Consider the following 22388-nt stretch of genomic DNA (forward strand, 5'->3'; position numbering starts at 1 on the left):
TATATACAGTGTCCTGTCCCTACATCTATATGTATAGTATATACAGTGTCCTATCCCTACATCTATATCTATAGTATATACAGTGTCCTGTCCCTACATCTATATCTATAGTATATACAGTGTCCTGTCCTTATATCTATATCTATAGTATATACAGTGTCTTGTCCTTATATCTATATCTATAGTATATACAGTGTCCTATCCCTACATCTATATCTATAGTATATACAGTGTCCTATCCCTATATCTATAGTATATACAGTGTCCTATCCCTACATCTATATCTAAAGTATATACAGTGTCCTGTCCCTACATCTATATCTATAGTATATACAGTGTCCTGTCCTTATATCTATAGTATATACAGTGTCCTGTCCCTACATCTATATCTATAGTATATACAGTGTCCTGTTCTTACATCTATATCTATAGTATATACAGTCTCCTGTCCCTATATCTATAGTATATACAGTGTCCTGTCCTTATATCTATAGTATATACAGTGTCCTGTCCTTATATCTATAGTATATACAGTGTCCTGTCCTTATATCTATATCTATAGTATATACAGTGTCCTGTCCCTACATCTATATGTATAGTATATACAGTGTCCTATCCCTACATCTATATCTATAGTATATACAGTATCCTATCCCTACATCTATATCTATAGTATATACAGTGTCCTATCCCTACATCTATATCTATAGTATATACAGTGTCCTATCCCTATATCTATAGTATATACAGTTTCCTATCTCTACATCTATATCTATAGTATATACAGTGTCCTGTCCCTACATCTATATCTATAGTATATACAGTGTCCTGTCCTTATATCTATATCTATAGTATATACAGTGTCCTATCCCTACATCTATATCTATAGTATATACAGTGTCCTATCCCTACATCTATATCTATAGTATATACAGTGTCCTGTCCCTACATCTATATCTATAGTATATACAGTGTCCTGTCCTTACATCTATATCTATAGTATATACAGGCTCCTGTCCCTATATCTATAGTATATACAGTGTCCTGTCCCTACATCTATATCTATAGTATATACAGTGTCCTATCCCTACATCTATATCTATAGTATATACAGTGTCCTATCCCTACATCTATATCTATAGTATATACAGTGTCCTGTCCCTACATCTATATCTATAGTATATACAGTGTCCTATCCCTACATCTATATCTATAGTATATACAGTGTCCTGTCCTTACATCTATAGTTTATACAGTGTCCTGTCCTTACATCTATATCTATAGTATATACAGTGTCCTATCCTTACATCTATATCTATAGTATATACAGTGTCCTATCCCTATATCTATAGTATATACAGTTTCCTATCTCTACATCTATATCTATAGTATATACAGTGTCCTGTCCCTACATCTATATCTATAGTATATACAGTGTCCTGTCCTTACATCTATATCTATAGTATATACAGGCTCCTGTCCCTATATCTATAGTATATACAGTGTCCTGTCCCTACATCTATATCTATAGTATATACAGTGTCCTATCCCTACATCTATATCTATAGTATATACAGTGTCCTATCCCTACATCTATATCTATAGTATATACAGTGTCCTGTCCCTACATCTATATCTATAGTATATACAGTGTCCTATCCCTACATCTATATCTATAGTATATACAGTGTCCTGTCCTTACATCTATAGTTTATACAGTGTCCTGTCCTTATATCTATATCTATAGTATATACAGTCTCCTATCCCTACATTTGTTTCTATAGTATACACTGTGTCCTATCTTTACATCTATATAGTATATACAGTACCCTGTCCCTACATCTATATCTATAGTATATACAGTTTCCTATCCCTACATCTATATAGTATATACAGTGTCCTATCCCTAGATCTATATCTATAGTGAATACAGTCTTCTCCTATCCCTACACATGTGAATATTTATATATATCTATATATATTTAATACAGTCTCATTTCCCACGTTTAAACTGTAGTTCTATTTTATCCACAATAAAGTAATACATGCAATGATAATGCCTATATCTATAGTATTTATAATCTCATATCCCACATATACACATACAGGGTGGGGTACGAATTTGCGGAGGTGGTGTAAGCCATAGTCAGTAGGACCCGATGACGGGTCCCTAACCTTATTGTTAATCCTTACCCTAACCCTATTCCTAACGCTAAGCCTAAGTGTAAGAGTTAATTCGGATGATAGACGGCATTGCCACTTGAAAAATACTGATATAGAGGTCGCAATTTAAATTTACATCAAAACCTGCTGCCGTTCTTACTGCTAATTGTGATTTGTTATCACAGTGTCGGGGACTTGTTTTGTCATTATTAAGGTCAGTCATCATTTATTATCAGTCGCCCAAGTCAATTTTTTTTTTTTTTTGGTTTGTGGTAGTGACCGTCGGTGTTATTAGCACTATTAAAGTGTCCTATCCCTACATCTATATCTATAGTATATACAGTGTCCTATCCCTATATCTATAGTATATACAGTGTCCTATCCCTACATCTATATCTAAAGTATATACAGTGTCCTGTCCCTACATCTATATCTATAGTATATACAGTGTCCTGTCCTTATATCTATAGTATATACAGTGTCCTGTCCCTACATCTATATCTATAGTATATACAGTGTCCTGTTCTTACATCTATATCTATAGTATATACAGTCTCCTGTCCCTATATCTATAGTATATACAGTGTCCTGTCCTTATATCTATAGTATATACAGTGTCCTGTCCTTATATCTATAGTATATACAGTGTCCTGTCCCTACATCTATATCTATAGTATATACAGTGTCCTATCCCTACATCTATATCTATAGTATATACAGTATCCTATCCCTACATCTATATCTATAGTATATACAGTGTCCTATCCCTACATCTATATCTATAGTATATACAGTGTCCTATCCCTATATCTATAGTATATACAGTTTCCTATCTCTACATCTATATCTATAGTATATACAGTGTCCTGTCCCTACATCTATATCTATAGTATATACAGTGTCCTGTCCTTATATCTATATCTATAGTATATACAGTGTCCTATCCCTACATCTATATCTATAGTATATACAGTGTCCTATCCCTACATCTATATCTATAGTATATACAGTGTCCTGTCCCTACATCTATATCTATAGTATATACAGTGTCCTGTCCTTACATCTATATCTATAGTATATACAGGCTCCTGTCCCTATATCTATAGTATATACAGTGTCCTGTCCCTACATCTATATCTATAGTATATACAGTGTCCTATCCCTACATCTATATCTATAGTATATACAGTGTCCTATCCCTACATCTATATCTATAGTATATACAGTGTCCTGTCCCTACATCTATATCTATAGTATATACAGTGTCCTATCCCTACATCTATATCTATAGTATATACAGTGTCCTGTCCTTACATCTATAGTTTATACAGTGTCCTGTCCTTACATCTATATCTATAGTATATACAGTGTCCTATCCTTACATCTATATCTATAGTATATACAGTGTCCTATCCCTATATCTATAGTATATACAGTTTCCTATCTCTACATCTATATCTATAGTATATACAGTGTCCTGTCCCTACATCTATATCTATAGTATATACAGTGTCCTGTCCTTACATCTATATCTATAGTATATACAGGCTCCTGTCCCTATATCTATAGTATATACAGTGTCCTGTCCCTACATCTATATCTATAGTATATACAGTGTCCTATCCCTACATCTATATCTATAGTATATACAGTGTCCTATCCCTACATCTATATCTATAGTATATACAGTGTCCTGTCCCTACATCTATATCTATAGTATATACAGTGTCCTATCCCTACATCTATATCTATAGTATATACAGTGTCCTGTCCTTACATCTATAGTTTATACAGTGTCCTGTCCTTATATCTATATCTATAGTATATACAGTCTCCTATCCCTACATTTGTTTCTATAGTATACACTGTGTCCTATCTTTACATCTATATAGTATATACAGTACCCTGTCCCTACATCTATATCTATAGTATATACAGTTTCCTATCCCTACATCTATATAGTATATACAGTGTCCTATCCCTAGATCTATATCTATAGTGAATACAGTCTTCTCCTATCCCTACACATGTGAATATTTATATATATCTATATATATTTAATACAGTCTCATTTCCCACGTTTAAACTGTAGTTCTATTTTATCCACAATAAAGTAATACATGCAATGATAATGCCTATATCTATAGTATTTATAATCTCATATCCCACATATACACATACAGGGTGGGGTACGAATTTGCGGAGGTGGTGTAAGCCATAGTCAGTAGGACCCGATGACGGGTCCCTAACCTTATTGTTAATCCTTACCCTAACCCTATTCCTAACGCTAAGCCTAAGTGTAAGAGTTAATTCGGATGATAGACGGCATTGCCACTTGAAAAATACTGATATAGAGGTCGCAATTTAAATTTACATCAAAACCTGCTGCCGTTCTTACTGCTAATTGTGATTTGTTATCACAGTGTCGGGGACTTGTTTTGTCATTATTAAGGTCAGTCATCATTTATTATCAGTCGCCCAAGTCAATTTTTTTTTTTTTTTGGTTTGTGGTAGTGACCGTCGGTGTTATTAGCACTATTAAAGTGACTACCACAGCACATATGTACTGTGGCCATTCCACGGCCTCATAGAAGTTCTCTCCTCATTTACATTTTTAAACGGTTTATTATCAGTTCAATAATACTTTTACATGTACAGATTCTAAAGGAGCGTGAAATGAATACCCTTAATAGATGCCTGTTTACACTACAGAGCATGCAGCCATAAGTATGTTCAGGGAGAGCGTGTCTCCTTGAGGAATCAATATAACGTAATCATGTATCATATGTATATGTGCGAAAAAAAACAGACTAATGCCCTAAGAGGAGTAGGAACTGTGGAAGTATATGCGGGGGGGGGGAGCCAGTTGAGCGCTGCACCACTTGTTACATGGAAGGTGGCCATAGCGGCTCCACAGTCCCACAGAGGATTTTTGAACGGAGTATTATCCAGGTGTCTGGCACGCTGCCAGCAATTTTTATACTCTCGTAGCGGTTTATCTGGTGAGGGTTCCGGTATTATAAACATTGCTATTAATCTGAATTTGTGAGTGGAAATAAGTTCAGCAGCCCAAGTAACAACACAAGAACTTTATCGATTTACCAAGCGAAGGGTTTGTGTGGCTGGGTTTGTGGATTTGGATCCATTAACACATCTAACTTAAGAATTCAGCTAATTGGATCTGCTGGAGAACTGAAACGGACGTCTCTTGTTTGATTAGGCATCTCATGCCAACAAATTCCAGCATACAGACATATTTAATCTCCTACTAAAGGCTGTCTATTATATGTTTTATATGTTAGGATATAACAAGAGGTCTTGAAGAAATCCACATATTATTCATTTTATGATTTTTTAACACAATGATGTAAGTTGCATGTGAAGTTTATAAGGTTTAAATAAATGTTTTTGAAAATCGATCCGTAGTACACACTTGTTTTTTGTGGTTATAGATTCATTATTGCATATTTTTTGTTTAATACTATTTACTTTTGAGTATTGCAGACCTCTTGCAATCACTGATCTATAACCACACCCATATCAAGCTCCAGAAGGAATCTATATATATTTGTTTACAAATCATAACGTGTCTGCCATATTTCAGAAGAGAGTTATGGTATATTTTTTTAGATCTTTTCTCCTAAAACCTTTCTTGGACAAGAAGGCAGTAAAACAGATTAGCATACCAGCACACCTCATTGTGTCTTTGTATGTATCTATGCATGGTTGCAATGTTTATGTTTATGTATCTATGCATGGATGTCATTTGTATATATGTAAGCATGGATATATATTTGCATGATATATCTCATATTTCATATTTAAATGTTACATGTGTACCGTCTTATTTTTATTGTAATTATTCTATATTTTCTTAGAGTTGAGCTGTGAGGAGGCAGAGGGTCTTTATTTGAAGTCACGTGAGAGTGATGCCCACCCTGTGTAAACTACTGAGGATGGAAAAGGACAGGAGGAACCTGAGTGAGAGAATATTAAATCTTACGCTGCAGATAATCTGCCTGCTGACTGGAGAGGTGAGGGATTCTGGGAAACTCACAGTGACATCACTCTTACCTATATTTATTAAACAGGGACCTGACTGGAGACAAAACTGTAACCTCCCTACAGTGATTAGTGTGTATCAGCAGAGCGGAAGCATTTACTTTTGATGTAGTTGTTGGGACGAAAATTATCTCCCAATTCTAGAATGAAATTAAAACGGAGAGAACTGAAATATCCAAATGCACAGTTCAGGTATTTGTAACCGATTTTAAGTGGAGGAAATTGCAGCAAATACACTAAGTGGTCACTTTCTTAGGTACACCTTTCATCACCATCATTTATTTATATAGCGCCAACATATTCCGTAGCGCTTTACAATTGGGGACAAACATAATAAACTAATAAACAAACTGGGTAAAACAGACAAAGAGGTGAGAAGGCCCTGCTCGCAAGCTTACAATCTATGGGACAATGGGAGATTGACACATGAGGTTAAGTCTACATTTTGCATTTTGGCCCAGCCAGACTGCAAAGGTAAAAGTGACTCATAAGTTGTGTGACGGGATCATTTAGCTTATGAGTCACTTTTGTGCGAGGGAGAGAATTCCATAGAGTGGGTGCAGCCCAAAAAAAGTCCTGTAACCGGGAATGGGAGGATGTAATGAGGGTGGATGAGAGACGCAGATCTTGTGTAGAACTGAATTGCCGAGTTGGGAGATATTTTGAGACAAGAGAGGAGCTGTATGTTGGTGCAGCTTTGTTGATGGCCTTGTAGGTTAGTAAGAGTATTTTATATTGGATTCGGTACAAAACAGGCAGCCAGTGTAGAGACATACAGAGTGATTCAACAGAGGGATAACGATTTGCAAGGAAAATCAGTCTTGCCGCAGCGTGCAAAATAGATTGTAGGGGTTTGAGTCTGTTTTTGGGAAGACCAGTAAGGAGGGAATTGCAATAGTCAAATGCGGGAGATGATAAGTGCATGAATTAAGGTTTTTGCAGTGTCTTGCGTGAGATATGTGCGAATTCTGGAAATGTTCTTTAGATGTATGTAGCAGGATTTAGATATAGAGTCAATGTGGGAAACAAAGGATAGGTGTGAGTCAAGGATTACACCTAGGCAATGAGCTTGTGGGGTGGAATTTATGGTCATGTTATCAACAGAGATAGAAATGTCAGGTATGCTCTTGTTAGTGGGTGGGAATATTATTAACTCTGTTTTAGAAAGATTAAGTTTGAGTGGGCGAGAGGGCATCCAAGATGATATGGCAGAAAGACAGTCAGTTATACGGGACAACACAGATGTCAAGAGATCAGGAGAGGATAGATAGATTTGGGTATCATCCACATAGAGATGATTCTGAAAGCCAAAGGAACTTATTAGATTTCCAAGAGAAGCGGTATAGATAGAGAACAGCAGAGGACCTAGCACTGAGCCTTGTGGTACTGATAGGGGAAGCGGAGCAGAGGTGGCTCCAGAGAAATTAACAGTGAAAGAGCGATTAGAGAGGTAGGATGCGAACCAGGATAGAACAGTGTCTTGAAGACCTAGGGATTGCAGCGTTTGTATGAGAAGAGAGTGGTCAACGGTGTCAAATGCAGCCGAGAGATCCAGGAGGATTAGGATAGAGTAATGGCGTTCAGTTTTAGCAGTGATCAGATCATTGACAACCTTGGTCAACGCAGTCTCTGTGGAGTGTTGAGAACGAAAGCCAGACTGAAGAGGATCCAACAGGTTGTTAGCGGAAAGAAAGCATGTGAGGCGAGTGTAGGCAAACCTCTCTAGAAGCTTGGAGGGGCAAGGGAGCTGAGAGATGAGACGGTAATTTGAGAGAGAGTTTGGGTCGGAGTTTTGTTTTTTAGAATAGGAGTAATCACTGCATGCTTGTATAGTGATGGAAAGATGCCAGTAGAGAGTGATAGATTACAGATTTGAGTTAGAGGTGAAATGAGCACAGAAGACAGGGATCTACCAATTTGCGAGGGAATAGGATCAAGAGGACAGGAGGTAGAGTAGGAAGATAAGAAGAGAGTAGAAATTTCCTCTTCATTTGTGGGGTCAAATGATGAGAAGGTGTCAGAGGGTAGTGGGAAGGAATTGAGCAGATTGCTTGTCAAGGAAGAGGATACCATTTCTAGTCTGGTCTTGTCAATCTTGTCCTTGAAGTAGGAAGAAAGATCCTGAGCACTGATAGTAGATGGAGGGTTCAGGGTGGGTGAATTGAGAAGATATTTAAATGTATTGAAAAGGCATTTGGGGTTAGAAGCCTGAGCATAGATAAGAGATTGGAAGTATGTTTGTTTTGCAGTGTCCAGAGCATTTCGATAGGAGCGGTAGATAGAGCGGTAGATAGAAGTATATGTGAAAAAGTCATTAGAGGTGCGAGATTTACGCCAGTGACGTTCTGCTTTACGGGACAGTTTTTGAAGATTTCATGTTGCTTTAGTGTGCCACGGTTGACATCGAAGTCGACGTGTAGTATGTAGTGTCGCTGGAGCCACTTGATCAAGGGCCGTTGCTAAGGTTAGATGAAAATGAGGTACTGCCATCTCAGGGGATGAGAATGTAGAGATAGGGGAGAGAAGGTGTTGGAGAGAGGTGGAAAATTGTTGAAGATTATTAGAATTCAGATTTCTGCGGGTATGAGGAGGCTTGGTAGAGTTAGACAGTAGAGAGATTAGAGCAGTGGGGGTGAGTGAGTAGCTGATAAGGTAATGATCTAAGAGGGGGAAGGGGGTGTTAAGAAAATTAGAAACTGAGCACTTACCTCGCCTTCTATCTTGAGCGAGACAGACATTCTAAGTCCTCTATCTACAGCACAATTGACCCCTAAAAATAACACCTTTTTATTGCTGTCTCCGTCAATACACAGGATTACACAGTAGTGAAGAAGACATCTGATGAGTGTGTGACACCCCTGAGCCATCCCCGTGTGTCAGTAGGATTAAGCAGGACCCAAAACCCCATCACGGTGCTTCCACCTCACTCACTGATACATGAGAGAAACAATGACCAGAGGATTCTAGAACTCACCAACAAGATCATTCAGCTGCTGACTGGAGAGGTGACTGCTGGGAATGGGACATTATACAGTAACACCAGGGGATGTGTCTGGATGATGACTGTATCATTGTGTGTGTCAGGTTCCTATAAGGTGTGAGGATATCACTGTCTATTTCTCCATGGAAGAGTGGGAGTATATAGAAGGACACAAGGATCTGTACAAGGACGTGATGATGGAGAATCACCAGAGCCTCACATCACTGGGTAAGAGGAGACTTTCATTTATTGTAAAGGAAGGAATAGTTTGGAGGGCCACCTAGATACATACATCATCTGTTAATTGCATATAAAATATGTACTCAGTCACTGTATGCCTCCTACAGATGAATCCAGTAACCTAAATACCCCAGAGAGATGTTCCCGTCCTCTTTATTCACAGGATTATACAGAGGAAAATCACAGGATCCCACAGGAGTATCAGGTAGATGGAATTTAGGGTCTTACCAAATAGCAAAGTGACTTTTCACTATATCATCTGTAGAGCTGCTGTGTGGGTCTTATACACTGATATTCTTCTGTTTTATGAAATCAGTCATTAAAGGGTTATTTTACAGTTCTGTTGTGTGTTATTTAGAGTGAAGACCTTACAGATATTAAGAAGGAAGATATAGAGGGAGAAGATACATATGTGAGAGGTCTTCGGCAGTGTAAGGAGGAGGAAATCCCTACAGATATCAGCACAGGTGAGTAATAAACACTTAGAAAAGAGTCACATATTGTACTTGATCAGTCATTACAACGATTTCTTTGTCTACACCTTCCTCCATCAGTTCAAACAAATTAGCTGCTGAGTGGGGGAGTCAGGAGCCATCAGCCCCTATTAGATTCCGGTTCTCCTCCTCATATTATATCATTGTGCTACCAGCCAGGAGATCTGATCAGTCTCCTCCCCACACTCTCTGGTGATTCTCATACATCAGTACAGGGGACGTCACCATAGTGATTCAATCACTGATCATTGGGGTGAGACCCTATTATCTAGATTATTATCTCAATATATAAAACACAGCTCCCCCAAAGATTATACATTTATAAAAAAATGAATGTACTAAGGAAACGTCTACATGGAACCCCAATAAATAGGAATGAATTATTTTTCTGATAATAAATGAGTTCCGGGGTTGGTTTAGTTCTTACTAATTTTATCGAGACTTTAATAAAGTTTAATGATTGTAATATTGCTTATGTGTCATTACAATAGAGCTCCATCTCCAATACAAAAGTCCCTTTCTCCTTTTTCTGTTTCAGTATATTTTAAGTCGTTTGACTGGGTTTTGTTTGGTGGCGCCTCCCCTTATATGATGATGTGGGAATGTTTGGTGGCCCCTCCCCTTATATGATGATGTGGGAATGTTTGGTGGCACCTCCCCTTATATGATGATGTGGGAATGTTTGGTGGCGCCTCCCCTTATATGATGATGTGGGAATGTTTGGTGGCGCCTCCCCTTATATGATGATGTGGAAATGTTTGGTGGCGCCTCCCCTTATATGATGATGTGGGAATGTTTGGTGGCGCCTCCCCTTATATGATGATGTGGGAATGTTTGGTAGCACCTCCCCTTATATGATGATGTGGGAATGTTTGGTAGCACCTCCCCTTATATGATGATGTGGGAATGTTTGGTAGCACCTCCCCTTATATGGTGATTAGGGAATGTTTGGTGGCGCCTCCCCTTATATGATGATGTGGGAATGTTTGGTGGCACCTCCCCTTATATGATGATGTGGGAATGTTTGGTGGCGCCTCCCCTTATATGATGATGTGGGAAATATAATATTATTAAATGTGGGGAGAGGATAACATAATTATCCTGTGCTTGAAAAACTATTTACGTGGGTAAATTAGTAGCATGACAGTGTGTGAGGGCAGTAGCTGGACGGGCATGGTGGATGGACAATGTTACTGGCTAAAGAGGCTTCTGGCTACGCTGCGGGATGGGCAATGTGTATGCTTGGGAAACATTACTAGCCACGTGTCTTTTGCCTGGTGTTCTCCAATGTAGCTGTGCAAGTTGCGTGTACCTGTGGCAGGGGCTATGTAATGTGCTTGGTAATGGGCTTATGTTATATTTTAAGCCAGTGTTTTATCTGTTCAACTAATAATTCATATTTGCTATATGCACATATATAATTGTAATAAAGTGTTCATAGTTTGCAATCTAAAATTAATCAACTAAACAACTTGAAATCATTCATAGTATGAAAATGTTGGGCCGTTATAGTATGCTTCTCAATTTAAAATAATATGTCTGTTTCCACACATTTATTTCCAGCAGGTAGGCACAGAAGCAGGGATATCACGGAGGGATGTGACATTTTATACCCAGAAATAGAAATTAACAACTTCCCACAAGACTCTCCAGAAGAAAACCCTATTGCCCTAAATATACATCCAATACTTCACAGTGCAGATATATTATCTGACCCCACTGATCATGTGATATATTCTCCTGATAACTCGGATATTGTTAGAAATAGTACAGCTCATACAGGGGATAGACTCTTTCCCTGTTTTGAATGTGGTAAATGTTTTATGCATCAGTCGGTCCTTGTTAGACATCAGAAAACTCACACAGTTGACAAACCATTTCCATGCTCTGAGTGTGGAAAAAGTTTCAAACACAAATCAGATCTTCTTAAACATCAAAGAACTCACACAGGTGAGAAACCATTTCCATGTTCCGAGTGTGGGAAATGTTTTACACAGAAATCAGATCTTGTTCAACATCAGAAAATTCACATAGGTGAGAAGCCATTTTCATGTTATGAGTGTGGGAAATGTTTTACACAGAAATCAACTCTAGTTAAACATCAGAGAATTCACACAGGTGAGAAGCCATTTGTATGTTCTGAGTGTGGAAAATGTGTTGCACATAAATCCACTCTTCTAAAACATCAGAGAATTCACACAGGTGAGAAGCCATTTGTATGTTCTGAGTGTGGAAAATGTGTTGCACATAAATCCACTCTTCTAAAACATCAGAGAATTCACACAGGTGAGAAGCCATTTTCATGTTCTGAATGTGGGAAATGTTTTACAGATAAAGCCTATCTTCTTAAACATCAGAGAATTCACACAGGTGAGAAGTCATTTCCATGTTGTGAATGTGGGAAATGTTTTGCACAAAAATCAAATCTTGTTACACATAAGAAAATTCATAGAAATTAAAAACAGGAAAGCAATACTTACATAAGTATACATACATGGTGGGCAACTTGAAGCTCTAGTAACACAGTATGTTGACATATTCTATGGTCATACGTGGAATGCATGTCATCAATGTAAGACTGGAAGAGATTGCTCATGTGTGGAACTTTTTGCAGTTTCCTTCATGTTAAATATTAAATTAAATATTGGCATCTCTCGCCACAGTAATAACAGACCACATGGTTGCTACAATAGGAACCTAAGTAATATATATTGTTAGCACTGGATTGGATAATGTGGCTTTTGGTACATTGCTGCATTATATTTGGTCATACTCTCTAAGTTCATTTAGTTATTTCTGTAATCTGTTAGTATCTTACTGGAGTCACTTATGAAGCTGCAAAGATCTGGGTCCACGGTGCATTTTTAGCTTTGTGATGACATGGCTATTTTTGTACATGTGCACACATTTATACAGGCATGGGTGATGTATCTCAAGGGGAGTAAAACCTTTTTCTTTCATATGGGAGCAGTCAAGTGGATATGTGTCTTCCTTGCTGAGTGTGTTCTAGGTGCACTCATGCTCCATGTGTTTACCTGCATTTGAAATTAACATATTGTTTTTTCGGGAGAGATTTTTAAATGCGGTTCAAAGGCTGGAGAGTGCGAAGCCTTTTCCCCCCTCTGCAAAGGGACTAGAAATTTGCTTAGAGGTGGTGAATGTCAAGTCTATATTTTTAAATGTGACACCTTTTGCAGATTCCAGGCACAGTTTGTACATAAAACTCATTTATAGGGGCCTAAATAAGCGTGATATAAAAGCATTCAAACACACAAATATAAAATGTAGTGATAAAGTGCTGATGTCCCCTGACTCTTAGTTTAAGAAATAAATGAAGCCTGAATGAGCAGTATTTTTGAAGAAACAATTAAAGGTTGACTTTTTAGTGTACAGTGGTTATAAAATAAGCAGGATTTGAGGCATAATTTTCATAATTTCATTAATGCAAATTTACGTCATTGCTCACAAAAGAGCTCTCCCTTCTTATAGTTCCAAAAGCGCAATGTAAGTATGCGCTAGGCATATAAATAGGTGTATCTGTGTATGATTAAATCCATACTTGCCTACTCTCGCCAAATGTCTGAGGAGTCCTCCCAGACGTCTAAAATACCAGAGACCCTTTCTGACTGCAGTGGAGTTAGGGCTTAATGCCATGATTTGTGTCATCAGGCCTCACCCCACACTGCCATGGATCTCTATTAGATAGCAGTGGGCAAGGCCACTGTGATATTATTGCATCACTATGCCCCCTCCCACACTTGCCACCTGAGATGCAGTGGGGGAGGTATTACAAGTTGGCAAGTATGTTAAATCTCTGTGGGGCTTCATTTTTCCCTGTTGGCAAATTACCTCCAGTGGAACCAGCAATTGTCTGATTTGATTTTTCCTTATATAAACATTACTGGTAAACACATTCCTCTTCTCCTTACAGCAGCTGAATGTCATGTACCTTCTAGATTGGAAGTACCTATCTCACCTTCTCTTATTGTATTGGTTCAGAGTACATTTATTTAATTGACATCTTGACATCTCTTTTCATTTACATATTGAACAAATTATTTGGTGTTAAGATATGGAACACAGGAAACCGATGCTTCAGACTCTCCTTATTCAGGCAACAGGCAGTGTTTTAAGGGGGGTCCCATATTTGCTTTATATGAGGGCATATTTGATTAAGGAGGGGTTGGACCTATGTGGTCCTTCCAGAGACCTGTCCTGGGTGGAAACTCTTTGGCAGTGTACAGATAAAGAAAGGTACAAGACGCACCAAAACAAAGACATCATGTATTACCAAGAGGACACATCTAACTTTACTAAAAGCACAAAATCAGTGAGCGTCTTAACAGTTAGTATCACAATCACACTCAGCTTGGGTTACGTCACTCAGATACACCTATATCTCACAGTAGTGTGAGGTGATTTACTGAATGTAGGATGGTTCTTCTAACAATTACAGCTTGACATACTGTGGAGGCAGCCATTTTTGTGAGAATACAGCCTATGAATACTGTATGAACTAGTAACCGGTGGTAGTCATCGTTCTTATGACTACAAAGCCGACAAGTGTTATACAGACAGGAAAATGGCAATCAGTATAATCGCGATATGTATAAAATACACACAACTGACAGCCGACATCCGTGCTATAATCCCCGACAGCAGAAAATGCCGGCAGTGTGATTGACGTTAATTAAAACGGCGACACTGCCGGCATTAAGGTGGCAATGAGAGGACCCGGCGGCTGGATCATGTCAAACCGTTACATTAAAAAGAAATGTCAAATAAAAAGCAGTTAGGGATTTTACTAAGGGTTTTACATGATCCAGCCAGTGGTTCCTCTCATTGCCCCCTTAATGTCGGCAATATGAGTGTCGCCCTTTTAAGAGACGGCATTTTCTGCTGTTGGGGTTTATAGCACGGATGTTGGCTGTCAGTTTTTAAGTGTGTATTTTGTACATGTCGTGATTATACTAATCGACATTTTCGTGTTTGGATAAAATCTAGTCGGCTTTCTTGTCATCGGAATCAAGTACTCCACCCCCCAGGAACATCACTGAGCGCCATGAATTGATCTGCTGTAGTATAAAGATGCCCACACACCTTAAAGTATTAGTATATTTCTAGACTTTCAGTTGTCGTTATTGCTGTGCAAGTTAAAGTACATTGCTGGCCTATGTTTTATAATACCTCATATACTGTTTATTGTAGTTTACAGTGACTAATGGAATGTGTTTTTGGTTTAACCTCATTTTTTTGTATATATGTATATATACTTTTTATTTTTTATATGGTAATGTCAAAACAGTTCAGTGCATATATGGATATATATGATGACATACAGTTATTTAGTCCTTACACAAATAAGGTAATAAAATCTGTAATTACCAACCAAGTTGACTGTGTTTTTATTATGATTATTTAATCAGGAGTAATAAGATGATGGAACAGCTGACAAAGGGTATTAAAGTTATTTTATCGTTTACCAATAATCATTGTCTATGCGATTTGTGTAGTTCCAACTCAGAAAGTGATTTATTAGCAAAAGCAAAAGAATGACAATTAAATAAATAAGTACAGCCCTCAAAGGGTGGGGGTCAGCTCTCCAGAAGATGCATACTAATATTCCCGCCAAGAACTAGTTCAAACTGGTCTATTTACATTATACACACAATATCATTTATGATCATTTATTCCCTATAATCCATATCTAGCATACACAAAGTGCGATCTTATAGCTGATGGAACCGGATCATTAAGGATAAATAGGGGATTAGAATGACACCAAACATGCTATGTTTCCTATAACCTGAACCTTAGATCTCACTAAAGTGCATATAACATTATAAAATTTAATTATAAACTAACATCTGTTCAGAAATGACAGTGGGTTGGAATTATTACAAAAATGAACTATGTACAAGTGAATGTGTAAGTGTATGCTTGCGTTATTTATTGTGCGATTGCGCCATGACACGTGGCGTACTGATCGCAATCGCACAATAAAACAATATTAAAATACTTTTTCATCTAAATATTCGACTTTGACAGCTCCACCCTTTGATCGTTCACAAAACTATCACCTTAAAGATTTTATTGTAGGATCTCAATAGTACGTTTCATTATTCTCTAATATATGTCCCCTTTTGCGTATGACCACACTGTCTGTAGATCTCAGTCAGGTTACCATAAAAGAGAGTCACAATCCTAGAAACAATTTTCTTTTACTATGGAGCTCGGAGACAACCTTTTGTATGCCCTTCAAGGGTGCGATAGAACATGTATCAACAATATAGAATATTCTACTACAGTTCTTCATGCCTAACAAGATCATCTGTCCGAAGCATGTCTTTTAGCTCAGACAACATTTAAATAATGTAACTAAAAGACAAATAAACTTACTATGCTACAACCGTGTATATCACTTCAGTATAAAATATTATTAAATATTATTCTATGGTGTAACGTATCTTCTTGTCGCATCCCCTGTATGAGATTGCCAATCTCCAACACATAAATAGAACAGAATAAATATACAGGGTGCGTCCAATAAAGATAAAAAGTAATTTAATGGATAATAAAATATATAAAAAGTGGAATGACAGAACTCACATGTATGGCATGCTGATAATATAACAAGTATAACTGGTAATATGTATCACAATAAACACATAGACACAGCACTAGGTGCAATAACCTCTATAGAGTATGATTAGTATAGGTGTCTGGCCAGTACACCTTATCACTGTTAAATCAGTGAGTACAGAGCAAGTCCTGTGTTATCAGGTGATATATAACAAGTTAACCCGTGCATGATACTCATGCATTCTAGTCAAATCAAGCTACTTAAGGTGTTAAAAAGGTTCTTGCCATCTTCATCGCCACACACGCCGCTAGGCTTTTATATATTAGATAATGCTAAGAATTTAGTAGGTCAGTGTAGTATATAACTCCGCCCAGCAGGTGGCGCTGCAGCTTGAGCACTCTGTCACCCGATAGTTTTTTCCACACACTAACACACGCCGCTAGGCTTTTATATATTAGATAGGAGAGATCTCACCCTATCGTAGAATGCATCAATAGCGTGATGTGGTGGAGTCTCTGATCCGTGTGTATATTATGTATCGTGGTCCGGAACAAATATTATAAATGTCACTTGATTGAACATCCGAAATGGTGGTAATAATGAAGAATCTCCTCGGAGATCTTATAAACGATGAAAGCGCTGAAATATAAATAAATCACTATCCAGAGCCGATCAGCTGGAAACAGTCTATAATCCTGAACCACGGCCAGTGAATTATAACAGTGTATATCCGAATCGTCTATATCGGATGAGGGAACCGTTCTCAGGCGCTGATATTTCAAATATGCAGAGGAACTATGCCCCAATACTCAGCTGCCTTGTATGGTAATGACAGCTCAGCAAACACGCCGAGAGTGCAATACAATCACGATCTTTCTTGATAATATGAAGCAGCTCCTTAGAGATAATAGTAGTGTTCTCTCCTTCAATTAAGAAATCCAGATAAAAGGATAGTTCCTCGGCATATTTGAAATATCAGCGCCTCAGAACGGTTCCTTCATCCGATATAGACTCTTTATTCTTCAGGTAACAAATCTCATATATATTAACTAATTTATGTGTGTGTACAATTTAAAACAATAAAAAGGAAAACAAAACATTGATTTGTCGGTTGTCACATAAAATCTTGCTGTCCATTTTACAGCCATGTCCGACCTGTTGTGAAAGTCATGTACAGTCTTGTGTGTAAGTGTTAACTAACAGCTACTTCAGTTGGTAACTGTGTCACTGTCACAAGTCCTCCGTGTGATGTGAGTTGTACTTATGTACTGCCATTGTCATAAAATGTTCTTCAGCAGCCTCCACGTCGCCCCCTATACTAGAAAAATACTAAAGACTAATGTATATCAATTGACTTACCCCCTGTCATTCACATGCCATTTTCAATCCCACACGTTCAGCTACTTGGCTAAGTGAGGAGGGCAAAGGGGTCCATTTCCATGACACTTTCGTCAATTATAACAATATCCAGTACATGTCTGTCTAACGGTGAAAAATATAAAATATGAAAATTTTACATTTTCTAGGGTTCACTTATGTCAGGTCTTGTGGCAAAAATCCTACTCCAATGTTCTATACAGAGATGCATATCTGTATGTCTACCTAATTTACCTTCAGCACGTCTCCTGTCTCCTTCCTCCCTTCGTGCACATATATAGGCACACATTGCACAGGAGACAAAAAGGCAGATACCACATGCAATCTATAAAATATGAATCATATTTCCACAACAAAACCTCTGCTTAAAAATCAGCAGCTTCTATCTACATTAAAATAAACCCCTAGCTACTTCTGTGACTATGTCAGTGTAGTGTATGTAACCCTGATTCTGTCTGACGTCAGTGTCAGTGATGACATGTAGGTACACAGTAATGACACGGTGATGGGCAGTGTCAGTGATGGGATGTAGGTACACAGTAATGACACGGTGATGGGCAGTGTCAGTGATGGGATGTAGTACACAGTAATGACATGTAGTACACAGTGATGACATGTAGGTACACAGTGATGACATGTAGTACACAGTGATGACATGTAGGTACACAGTGATGACATGTAGTACACAGTGATGACATGTAGTACACAGTGATGACATGTAGGTACACAGTGATGACATGTAGGTACACAGTGATGACATGTAGTACACAGTGATGACATGTAGGTACACAGTAATGACATGTAGTACACAGTGATGACATGTAGTACACAGTGATGACATGTAGGTACACAGTGATGTCATGTAGTACACAGTGATGACATGTAGTACACAGTGATGACATGTAGGTACACAGTGATGTCATGTAGGTACACAGTGATGACATGTAGTACACAGTGATGACATGTAGTACACAGTAATGACATGTAGTACACAGTGATGACATGTAGTACACAGTGATGACATGTAGGTACAGTGATGACATGTAGTACACAGTAATGACATGTAGGTACACAGTGATGACATGTAGGTACACAGTGATGACATGTAGGTACACAGTAATGACATGTAGTACACAGTGATGACATGTAGTACACAGTAATGACATGTAGTACACAGTAATGACATGTAGGTACACAGTGATGACATGTAGGTACACAGTAATGACATGTAGGTACACAGTAATGACATGTAGTACACAGTGATGACATGTAGGTACACAGTAATGACATGTAGTACACAGTGATGACATCTAGTACACAGTAATGACATGTAGTACACAGTGATGACATGTAGTACAGTGATGACATGTAGGTACACAGTGATGACATGTAGTACAGTGATGACATGTAGTACACAGTAATGACATGTAGTACACAGTAATGACATGTAGGTACACAGTGATGACATGTAGTACACAGTGATGACATGTACACAGTGATGACATGTAGTACACAGTAATGACATGTAGTACACAGTGATGACATGTAGTACACAGTAATGACATGTAGTACACAGTGATGACATGTAGTACACAGTGATGACATGTACACAGTAATGACATGTAGTACACAGTGATGACATGTACACAGTGATGACATGTAGTACACAGTGATGACATGTACACAGTGATGACATGTAGTACACAGTGATGACATGTAGGTACACAGTGATGACATGTAGGTACACAGTGATGACATGTAGTACACAGTGATGACATGTAGGTACACAGTGATGACATGTAGTACACAGTGATGACATGTAGGTACACAGTAATGACATGTAGTACACAGTAATGACATGTAGGTACACAGTGATGACATGTAGTACACAGTGATGACATGTAGGTACAGTGATGACATGTAGGTACACAGTAATGACATGTAGTACACAGTGATGACATGTAGGTACACAGTGATGACATGTAGTACACAGTAATGACATGTAGGTACAGTGATGACATGTAGGTACACAGTAATGACATGTAGGTACAGTGATGACATGTAGGTACACAGTAATGACATGTAGTACACAGTGATGACATGTACACAGTGATGACATGTAGTACACAGTGATGACATGTACACAGTGATGACATGTAGTACACAGTGATGACATGTAGTACACAGTGATGACATGTAGTACACAGTGATGTCATGTAGTACACAGTGATGACATGTACACAGTGATGACATGTAGTACACAGTGATGACATGTAGGTACACAGTAATGACATGTAGTACACAGTGATGACATGTAGTACACAGTAATGACATGTAGTACACAGTGATGACATGTAGGTACACAGTGATGACATGTAGTACACAGTGATGACATGTAGTACACAGTGATGACATGTACACAGTGATGACATGTAGGTACACAGTAATGACATGTAGTACACAGTAATGACATGTAGTACACAGTGATGACATGTAGTACACAGTGATGACATGTAGGTACACAGTAATGACATGTAGTACACAGTGATGACATGTACACAGTGATGACATGTAGGTACACAGTAATGACATGTAGTACACAGTGATGACATGTAGTACACAGTGATGACATGTAGTACACAGTGATGACATGTACACAGTGATGACATGTAGGTACACAGTAATGACATGTAGTACACAGTGATGACATGTAGTACACAGTGATGACATGTAGTACACAGTGATGACATGTACACAGTGATGACATGTAGGTACACAGTAATGACATGTAGTACACAGTAATGACATGTAGTACACAGTGATGACATGTAGTACACAGTGATGACATGTAGGTACACAGTAATGACATGTAGTACACAGTGATGACATGTACACAGTGATGACATGTAGGTACACAGTAATGACATGTAGTACACAGTGATGACATGTAGTACACAGTGATGACATGTAGTACACAGTGATGACATGTACACAGTGATGACATGTAGGTACACAGTAATGACATGTAGTACACAGTAATGACATGTAGTACACAGTGATGACATGTAGTACACAGTGATGACATGTAGTACACAGTGATGACATGTAGTACACAGTAATGACATGTAGTACACAGTGATGACATGTAGTACACAGTGATGACATGTAGTACACAGTGATGACATGTAGTACACAGTAATGACATGTAGGTACACAGTAATGACATGTAGGTACAGTGATGACATGTAGTACACAGTGATGACATGTAGGTACACAGTGATATACATTCAGTGTTAGTGTAATAATCAGAGAATGGAGGTCATACTGGGTGAGATCACTAATAGTGAACCAGAATAAACAATAAAAGCTGTGAGTTCTGTCTGTCCCGTTACACCAGGATATTATGCAGTGAGAGGAGCCTGTTCCATACAGAGAACATCCATCTACAGCACCGTCATCAGTGACCGCACAGAGAGGAGGTTCGGATGGAACGCACGGACCGGAAGTGGGATGTACCAAAGACCGGAAGTTCGATAAGACCCCACAGACCGGAAGTGGGATGTACCAAAGACCGGAAGTGTGGTTATACCTCACAGACCAGAAGTGACGTATAGAGGAGACAGTCATGTGACTGGCAGCGGGTAATGACACTGATTATATCTCATTATACATCTGTGGTTTGTTATTGTATTTATATATCGTTATAACCTGTACGTCCCGTATTATGGCAAAGTCTCCTTATACATCATGTACTGGGGATCTCAGTCCCTACAGTCTAATGGTGATTCTTATATTTATACCTATAGTATATACAGTGTCCTATCCCTATATCTATATCTATAGTATATACAGTGTCCTGTCCTTATATCTATATCTATAGTATATACAGTGTCCTATCCCTACATCTATATCTATAGTATATACAGTGTCCTGTCCTTACATCTATATCTATAGTATATACAGTGTCCTATCCTTACATCTATATCTATAGTATATACAGTGTCCTATCCCTACATCTATATCTATAGTATATACAGTGTCCTGTCCCTACATCTATATCTATAGTATATACAGTGTCCTGTCCTTACATCTATATCTATAGTATATACAGTGTCCTGTCCTTACATTTATATCTATAGTATATACAGTGTCCTGTCCCTACATCTATATCTATAGTATATACAGTGTCCTGTCCTTACATCTATATCTATAGTATATACAGTGTCCTGTCCTTATATCTATATCTATAGTATATACAGTGTCCTGTCCTTATATCTATATCTATAGTATATACAGTGTCCTATCCCTACATCTATATCTATAGTATATACAGTGTCCTATCCCTACATCTATATCTATAGTATATACAGTGTCCTGTCCTTACATCTATATCTATAGTATATACAGTGTCCTGTCCCTACATCTATATCTATAGTATATACAGTGTCCTGTCCTTACATCTATATCTATAGTATATACAGTGTCCTGT

General features: G+C 38.0%; 1 protein-coding gene across 1 annotated transcript in view; it reads left to right on the forward strand.

The window, feature by feature from the left end:
* LOC142095492 (uncharacterized) overlaps positions 1-22388 on the forward strand; it is a 69094-nt gene that overhangs the window by 34801 nt on the left and 11905 nt on the right. The window contains exons 4-5 of the mRNA XM_075178436.1: positions 9804-9912; positions 11503-12391. Of these exons, the coding sequence (XP_075034537.1) occupies positions 9804-9912; positions 11503-12391 (998 nt within the window). The remainder of the gene's footprint in view (positions 1-9803; positions 9913-11502; positions 12392-22388) is intronic.

This window comes from Mixophyes fleayi, chromosome 6 (genome assembly GCF_038048845.1).
Source record: "Mixophyes fleayi isolate aMixFle1 chromosome 6, aMixFle1.hap1, whole genome shotgun sequence".
Classification (NCBI taxonomy): Eukaryota; Metazoa; Chordata; class Amphibia; order Anura; family Limnodynastidae; genus Mixophyes; species Mixophyes fleayi.